The sequence below is a fragment of the Xenopus tropicalis genome, chromosome 5 (genome assembly GCF_000004195.4).
Source record: "Xenopus tropicalis strain Nigerian chromosome 5, UCB_Xtro_10.0, whole genome shotgun sequence".
Taxonomy (NCBI): Eukaryota; Metazoa; Chordata; class Amphibia; order Anura; family Pipidae; genus Xenopus; species Xenopus tropicalis.
The window spans coordinates 1,421,197-1,430,598 of NC_030681.2; the positions used below are offsets into that span (position 1 = coordinate 1,421,197).

Consider the following 9,402-nt stretch of genomic DNA (forward strand, 5'->3'; position numbering starts at 1 on the left):
GGAATGGCGGGAGGAGGGGCGGGGGAGTGACTGGCACAGGGAATGGCGGGAGGAGGGGCGGGGGAGTGACTGGCACAGGAATGGCGGAAGAGGGCGGGGAGTGACTGGCACAGGGAATGCGCGGAGGAGGGCGGGGAGTGACTGGCACAGGGAATGGCGGGGGGAGAGGCGGGGGAGTGACTGGCACAGGAATGGCGGGAGGAGGGGCGGGGGAGTGACTGGCACAGGGAATGGCGGGAGGAGAGGCGGGGGAGTGACTGGCACAGGGAATGGCGGGAGGAGGGGCGGGGGAGTGACTGGCACAGGGAATGGCGGGAGGAGGGGCGGGGGAGTGACTGGCACAGGGAATGGCGGGAGGAGGGGCGGGGGAGTGACTGGCACAGGGAATGGCGGGAGAGGGCGGGGGAGTGACTGGCACAGGGAATGGCGGGAGGAGAGGCGGGGGAGTGACTGGCACAGGGAATGGCGGGAGGAGAGGCGGGGGAGTGACTGGCACAGGGAATGGCGGGAGGAGAGGCGGGGGAGTGACTGGCAACAGGGAATGGCGGGAGAGGGCGGGGGAGTGACTGGCACAGGGAAGGCGGGAGGAGGGGGGGGAGTGACTGGCACAGGGAATGGCGGGAGGAGAGGCGGGGGAGTGACTGGCACAGGGAATGGCGGGAGGAGAGGCGGTGGGGAGTGACTGGCACAGGGAATGGCGGGAGGAGAGGCGGGGGAGTGACAGACACAGGGAATGGCGGGAGGAGGGGCGGGGAATGGGTTGCTAAGCAGCCTCCAGGCCGGAAGCGTTTGTTGCTAAGAAAGCGAGGAGCGGAAGCGCTGGTAGCAGCGTGAGGCGGAAGCTGGCGTTGCCAGGGTGACGGTTGCTATAGCCACAGACACGGACGGGGCAGCGATGGACGCGGAGACTCTCTCTCTCTCGCTGGAGTTGGTGTCGGGCTCGGGCCCGGGGCTGAGTGCGGAACAATGTGCGGCCCTGAGAGCCTCCCTCCCCCTCCTGCACCGGGACCTGCGCCTCCGCCGCCTCCGCCTCTGGGGAGTAGTCCTGGGGCTCCGGGGGGACTATGTGATAGCCCGGGGCTGGGGGGGGCCCGACCTACTGCGGGGGCAACTCTCCTTCTACAGGTAAGTACCCGGGGGGGGCTTGTTATTAGGCTGGGGGGGGGGCTTGTTATAGGGCTGGGGCTTGTTATAGGGCTGGGGGGGGGCTTGTTATAGGGCTGGGAGGGGGCTTGTTATAGGGCTGGGGGCTTTGTTATAGGGCTGGGGGGGGCTTGTTATAGGGCTGGGGGGGGGGCTTGTTATAGGGCTGGGGGGCTTGTTATAGGGCTGGGGGGGGGGCTTGTTATAGGGCTGGGGGGGCTTGTTATAGGGCTGGGGGGGGGGGGGCTGGGGGGGGCTTGTTTATAGGGCTTGGGGGGGCTTGTATAGGGCTGGGGGGGGGCTCTGTTATAGGGCTGTGGGGGGGCTATGTTTATAGGGCTGGGGGGGGGCTTGTTATAGGGCTGGGGGGCTTGTTATAGGGCTGGGGGGGCTTGTTAATAGGGCTGGGGGGGGCTTGTTTATAGGGCTAGGGGGGGGGCTTGTTATAGGGCTGGGGGGGGGCTTGTTATATGGCTGGGGGGGGCTTGTATAGGGCTGGGGCGGGCTTGTTATAGGGCTGGGGGGGGGGCTTGTTATAGGGCTGGGGCGGCTTGTTATAGGGCTGGGGGGGGGCTTGTTAATAGGGCTGGGGGGGGCTTGTTATTAGGGCTGGGGGGGGGCTTGTTAAGGCTGGGGGGGGCTTGTTATAGGGCTGGGGGAGGGGGCGCTTGTTATAGGGCTGGGGGGGGGCTTGTTATAGGGCTGGGGGGCTTGTTATAGGGGCTGGGGCGGGGCTTGTTATAGGGCTGGGGGGGGCTTGTATAGGGCTGGGGGGGTAGGGGGGGGGGGGCTTGTATATAAGGGCTGGGGGGGGGGCTTGTTATAGGGGCTGGGTGGGGGCTTGTTATAGGCTGGGGGGGGGCTTGTATAGGGCTGGGGGGGGGGCTTGTTTATAGGGGCTGGGTGGGGGGGGGCTTGTTATAGGGCTGGGGGGGGGCTTTATAGGCTGCGGGGGGGGGCTTGTTATAGGCTGGGGGGGGGCTTGTTATAGGGCTGGGGGGGGGGCTTGTTATAGGGCTGGGGGCTGTTATAGGGCTGGGGGGCTTGTATAGGCTGGGGGCTTGTTATAGGGGCTGGGGGGGGGGCTTGTTATAGGGCTTGGGGGGGGCTTGGTTATTAGGGCTGGGGGGGTTGTATAGGACTGGGGGGGGGCTTGTTATAGGGCTGGGGGGCTTGTTATAGGCTGGGGGGGGGGCTTGTTATAGGGCTGGGGGCGGGGCTTGTTAGGGCTAGGGGGCTTGTTTATAGGGGCTGGGGGGGCTTGTTATAGGGGGGGGGGGCTTGGTTATAGGGCGGGGGGGGGCTTGTTATAGGGCTGGGGGGGGGGGCTTGTTATAGGCTGGGGGGGGGGGCTTGTTATAGGGCTGGGGGGGGGGGCTTGTTATAGGCTGGGGGGGGGGCTTGTTATAGGGCTGGGGGGGGGCTTGTTAATAGGGCTGGGGGGGGCTTGTTATAGGGCTGGGGGGGGGGCTGGGCTTGTTATAGGGCTGGGGGGGCTTGTTATAGGGCTGGGGGGGGCTTGTTATAGGGCTGGGGGGGGGCTTGTTTATAGGGCTGGGGGGGGGCTTGTTATTTAGGGCTGGGGGAGGGCTGTTATGGGGGGGGGCTTGTTATAGTGGCTGGGGGGGGGCTTGTTATAGGGCTGGGGGGGGGGCTTGTTATAGGGCTGGGGGGGGGGCTTGTTATAGGGCTGGGGGGGGGCGGCTTGTTATAGGGCTGAGGGGGGGGCTTGTTATAGGGCTGGGGGGGGCTTTGTTATAGGCTGGGGGCGGGGGGCTTGTATAGGGCTGGGGGGGGGCTTGTTATAGGGCTGGGGGGGCCTTGTTATAGGGCTTGGGGGGGGGGCTTGTTATAGGGCTGGGCGGGGGGGGCTTGTTATAGGAGCTGGGGGGGCGGGCTTGTTATAGGTCTGGGGGGGGGCTGTTATAGGGCTGGGGGGTACCAGCTTGTTATAGGGCTGGGGGGGGGGCTTGTTATAGGGCTGGGGGGGGGCTTGTTTATTAGGGCTGGGGGGTACCAGGCTTGTTATAGGGCTGCGGGGGGGGCTTGTTATGTAGGGCTGGGGGGGCTTTTATGAGGGCTGGGGGGGGGCTGTTATATGGGGGCTGGGGGGGCTTTTATAGGGCTGGGGGGGGCTTGTTATAGGGCTGGGGGGGGCTTGTTATAGGCCTGGCGGGGCGCGGCTTTTGTTATAGGGCTGGGGGGGGGCTTCTGTTATAGGCTGGGGGGTACCGGCTTGTGTATAGGGCTGGGGGGGCTTGTTTAGGGCTGGGGGGGGCTTGTTATAGGGCTGCGGGGGGGGCGAGGTACCGCGGCTTGTTATAGGGCTGGCGGGGGTACCGGGCTTGTTATAGGGCTGGGGGGGGGCTTGTTATAGGGCTGGGGGCGGGTACCAGGCTTGTTATAGGGCTGGGGGGGGGGGTTGTTATTAGGGCTGGGGGTACCAGGCTTGTTTATAGGGCTGGGGGCCGGGCTTGTTATAGGGCTGGGGGGCGCGGTACCGGGCTTGTTACAGGGCTGGGGAGGTACCGGGGCTTGTTACAGGGCTGGGGGGTACCGGGCTTGTTATAGGCTGGGGAGGGTACCGGGCTTGTTATAGGGTTGGGGGGTACCGGGCTTGTTATAGGGCTGGGGGGTACCGGGCTGGGGTAGAAGGGATCAGTACTTATGTTCTGGGTTCTGTTCTTCCTGCCGGATCATTTGTGCCTCTAACTCTCTTGTTTCCCACCAGCTTGAACTGTGTGGATTGGTGCCTGCTGCCGCCTGCAACGGATGCCCACATTGCCCAGACGCAAGGGATTAAAGGGCGCTTTGTAGGGGACCCGGCGCATGAATACGAGTACATTGTGCGCAATACGGCTGGGGGAGGAGACTCGGCACTGGAGGAGGAGCTAACGGTAAGTGTTCTGTCAGTACCTGGGCCCCAGGGGTATGGGGGGGGCTTTGCCCAGGCAATACCCAGGCTCACATTATGGTACGGGGGGCAATACCCAGGCTCACATTATGGTACGGGGGCAATACCCAGGCTCACATTATGGTACGGGGGCAATCCCAGGCTCACATTTATTGCGTACGGGGCGGCAATACCCAGGCTCACATTATGGTACGGGGGGCAATACCCAGGGCTCACATATGGTACGGGGGGCAATACCCAGGCTCACATTATGGTTACGGGGGGCAATACCCAGGCTCACATTATTGTACGGGGGCAATACCCAGGCTCACATTATGGTACGTGGAGGGCAAATTTACAGGCTCACATTATGGTACGGGGGGCAATACCCAGGCTCACATTATGGTACGGGGGAAATACCCAGGCTCACATTTTAGGTTACGGGGGGGCCAATACCCAGGCTCACATTATCGGTAGGGGCAATACCCAGCTCACCATTATGGTACTGGGGGCACAATACCCAGGGCTCACATTATTGTACGGGGGCAAATACCCAGGCTCACATTATTGGTACGGGGGGCAATACCAGGCTCACATTATGGGTACGGGGGGCAATACCCAGGCTCACATTATGGTACGGGGGGCAATACCCAGGCTCACATTATGGTACGGGGGGCAATTACCCAGGCTCACATTATTGGTACGGGGGGCAATACCCAGGCTCACATTATGCGTCGGGGGGCAATACCAGGCTCACATATGGTACGGGGGCAATACCCAGGCTCACATTATGGTACGGGGGGCAATACCCAGGCTCACATTATGGTACGGGGGGCAAACCCAGGCTCACATTTATGGTACGGGGGGGGTACGGGGGGCAATACCCAGGCTCACATTATGGTACGGGGGGGGGGCAATACCCAGGCTCACATTATGTACGGGAGGCAATACCCAGACATTATGGTACGGGGGCAATACCCAGGCTCACCATTATGGTACGGGGGGCAATACCCAGGCTTCACATTATGGTGGCAATACGGGGGGCAATACCCAGACACACGGGGGGCAATACCCAGCTCACATTATGGTACGGGGGGGCTCACATTTATGTACAATACCAGGCTCACATTATGGTACGGGGGGCAATACCCAGGCTCACATTATGGTACGGGGGGCAATACCCAGGCTCACATTATGGTACGGGGGGCAATACCCAGGCTCACATTATGGTACGGGGGGCAATACCCAGGCTCACATTATGGTACGGGGGGCAATACCCAGGCTCAGGCAATACCCCCACATGGCGGGGGGCAATACCCAGGTCACATTATGGTACGGGGGGCAATTTACCCAGGCTCACATTATGTACGGGGGGCAAATACCCAGGGCTCACATTATGGTACGGGGGGCCATACCCAGGCTCACATTATGGTACGGGGGCAATACCCAGGTTTCACACGGGGGGCAATACCCAGGCCTCACATTATGGTACGGGGGGCAAATACCCAGGCTCAACATTATGGTACGGGGGGCAATACCCAGGCCACATTATGGTACGGGGGGCAAATACCCAGGCTTCACATTATGGTACGGGGGCAATACCCAGGCTCACATTATGGTACGGGGGGGAAATACCCAGGCTCACATTATGGTACGGGGGCAATACCCAGGCTCACATATGTACGGGGCAATACCCAGGCTCACATTATGGTACGGCGGGCAATACCCAGGCTCACATTATGGTACGGGGGGCAATACCAGGCTCACATTATGGTACGGGGGCAATACCCAGGCTCACATTATGGTACGGGGGGCAATACCCAGGCTCACATTATGGTACGGGGGGCAATACCCAGGCTCACATTATGGTACGGGGGGCAATACCCAGGCTCACATTATGGTACGGGGGGCAATACCCAGGCTCACATTATGGTACGGGGGGCAATACCCAGGCTCACATTATGGTACGGGGGGCAATACCCATGTAGCTGTGCCACTTGGTGGTGTTTCTCTCATTCAGCAGCTGCCAGTGGGGAAAGACGTTCTGATTGGTGTAATTCTTGATGTGGCCCCATGTGACATGTCAGTGGGTGTGGCTTGATGCAGCAATGTCACTAATGTGCCAGTTAATAAACATTTGTGCCCGCCTTGTGACTTGGCATCTCTCATACACAGACCCACATTAAGGAAGAGGTGCGGCTGACGGGCACCATCGCTATGATCGATAGGGAGGCAGCCGTGGCACCGCGGGGAGCCTACATCCGGAACCCCCTGGGGCAAGTCATTGTCAACCACAGCTTCCGAGGTGAGAGGGTAATGGGGCGGCCGGTGGGATAATATATGTGGGGTGTGAGTAAGTGACTGGGGCTCTCGCGGGGGCCCATTCCCCCATACAGAGCAGCTTCAGCGCTTGGGTGTCGGTGGGTTCCCCCCATGAACCCCTCACTTTAGCTCTTTCCCCAACACTCACTTTATTCCCCTCTAACCAGTCTTTTGGCTGTCTCGCTGCCTGACCCACTGTCTCTTGGGATTCACTTCCTGACATTTTCCTTTAGAATCTCTGGTTCTGGTTGAGAATTTGTTGTTCCACCAATAATGGCAAGCCGGCCCAAACAGAACCGGCCCAAACAGAACCGGCCCAAACAGAACCGGCCCAAACAGAACCGGCCCAGCCCCATGTCCCACAGATACAGGGAGAAGGTTCTAATGCTGAATGGGTTTGTCTCTAAGCCTAAAAGTTCTATTTTGGCTCCATCCCCCCACAAAAGTGGATTCTCCCAGTCTCCTTCTGGTTTGTCACATGATCTTTAGCAAACTGTAGGGGCTCAGCAATATTTTGGGGTTCCTCCTTGCTCCCCTGACATACACCCCATTGCTAAGGGTTCCCCTGATGGTGGGACTCATGAACATCAACACTGGCCAATGGGAGACCTTCAGTTGCTTAGAAGTTCCCATTGGATCCTGGGTGGGGCCTCTCTGGCTATTATGCACCACCTTGCGGTTGGTCTTATTGATGGGCGAGCGCTTCTGGGCGGGGTAACAATAGGCTTGAATTCCCCCATATGTACACAATCTGTCTGATGCTGATTGGTGGAGGGCAGACCCATTAGAGACAGTCTGTAGCCTTTCCCCCCCCCCCCCCCCCCCCCGTGTTGGAGCCATGATACATATCCCCATATGTGCTGTATGTGTGGTCAGGGTTTCACTCACACCTGATTGTCATCCCATTGGCTGAAACACCAGACTCCGCCTTTAACTATGAGAACCCTAAGGATTCAGTGCCCCTCCCATCCAGAGCTCCTCCCATCCAATTCCTCTCCCAGCCACCGCCCCTATCATCAAGTTCCCCTGCATTCCAGCTCCTCTCCCACCCAGCAGCTCTCCTGCCCCTACTATCAAGAGCCCCTCCCATCCAGCTCCTCTTCCATCCAAAGCCCCTCCCATCCTGCTCCTCTTCCATCCAAAGCCCCTCCCATCCAGCGCCTCTTCCATCCAAAGCCCCTCCCATCCAGCTCCTCTTCCATCCAAAGCCCCTCCCATCCAGCTCCTCTTCCATCCAAAGCCCCTCCCATCCAGCTCCTCTTCCTTCAAGGTCCAGTAGTCCCCTTATTCAGAGCCTCCCCCACCCAAAGCCCCTCCCATCCAGCTCCTCCCCCACCTAGAGCCCCTCCCACCCAGTACACAAGGTACATGCTTTTCTCTGGCTCCTCCCTTTAGGCCTTGAGGTGAGTGAAGGGAAGAAGCTGAGCTCCTACTTTCACTTTACCCCCTCGCTGAACCCCAAGAAGAAGTCCCTGCTGGAAAAGGCCGCGCTGGACCCCTCCATAGACTTCCTGGACTCACTAGAACATGATATTCCCAGAGGTGAGTGACTGGGGCAGTTAGAGTGCAGGGGTATTTAATCTACTGGGGGCCGTTTCCCTGCCGTATGGGGGGGGAGTTATCCTGAGTATGGGCAGTGTACAGACGTGAGGGAGAGAGACCCCTTATTCCCAAACATTCCCCTTATACACACCCACAGCCTGGGCCCAATGGGGGTTTGGACTTCCTACCTGCCCATAGCAACAGTGCTTCGATGGGCAGCGCTGTTGTTCCTTCTGATTCGCAGACAGTAGGAGAGGGTACGGCGGCTGTGCCAGGGCTTTGCCCCATGAGGCTCAGTGCCCGCGTGTGTGCCAGACTGAGGGACAAAGCCCTGGCATTGCTGGCTAAGCCATAGGAATGGGAGAGATTACACAGCACAGGGCACTGATACCCATTACTGGCGCCCTCTAATGGCCATACTGAGTGACACAGTGCCAGGGAGCCCAGGGGGAGAGGCCGGAGGGCCCCCACTCATAACATGGGGGGCTAATGGGGCTCATTGTCTGTTTCAGGTTCGTGGAGCCTCCAGTTGGAGCAGGGGGACAGTGTTCTGATCCTGCGCAGCCTCCTATGGCTGGGAATGACTTTCTATCATGTGCCCCTCACCCCACTGCATGGGCACCTTTACATTGGCACTGGGGAGCGCAACCTCGACCTTCCATTCATGATCTGATCCGGGGGGTAATAAGGAGGGGCTACATTCCTGTACTCTCAGTGTGGCCCTAATGTAGCCTGGGAGCCCGCTGTCCTCACCCCCTGCTGCTGTCTGCCTGGGGCTGATGGGTAATATTTATAGATGCTCATTGGCAGGGTCCATAACTAGTCCTGCTGCCTCCGGCACTAAGGAGCCCCTGGGGCCCAGTGAGTAAGGGCCGCATTGTGTGTCCCAGCCCAGGGCCACTATCAGGTGACTCTCCTAGTGGGGGGCAACACTAATGCTGTTGTACAGAGCTGTGCCCCAATTCCCAATAAAGAGCAATTTGCACTGACACGTGTATTGGTCCTGAATGATCCCCCCCCCCCCCCCATCGAATCCCCTCCTCATGGGATCCCCCCCCCCATATCGGATCCCCTCCTCATGGGATCCCCTCCACCTCTCTTCTGCTCTGTCTGAACCAAATAGTGTCCCTGCGTTCTACCAGCAAACTGCACATATAAACCACAGATACCCACCCCTGCCACTCACACCTGCTACTTACCCTTGCTACCTACCCCAGACACCCCCAGATCTTCAGTCTTTCCTCCAAGGGATGAGGGAAGGATTTCAGTGGGATTTGAATGGGCTGGATGGACACTGAGCCCCAGCAAGATGCTCTGCGGCAATGAAAGGGTGCATGTGAGTCCTGAGTGGGCACCCACTGTGGGCATAGCCTACGAGCGGCGGCAGGAGATGGATGGAAAGAAAAGGTGGGTAGCGGGCACAGAGATGAAAGCATCACAATGTGTCGTTAAATTTCAGGCTTTGGCATCATTGTGGGCAGATTTATGGGCGTAAGAGAGAC

At 59.5% G+C, this 9,402-nt stretch overlaps 1 protein-coding gene across 1 annotated transcript; it reads left to right on the forward strand.

Moving 5' to 3' along the window:
- The first annotated feature begins 817 nt into the window (after positions 1-817).
- Positions 818-8,889, forward strand: rsph9 (radial spoke head 9 homolog). Its single transcript, NM_001005021.1, is given in 5 exon segments — positions 818-1,125; positions 3,875-4,040; positions 6,212-6,341; positions 7,754-7,900; positions 8,413-8,889. Coding segments are annotated over 5 exon segments (834 nt in total). The 5' UTR covers positions 818-895; the 3' UTR covers positions 8,574-8,889.
- The last annotated feature ends 513 nt before the right edge of the window (positions 8,890-9,402 follow it).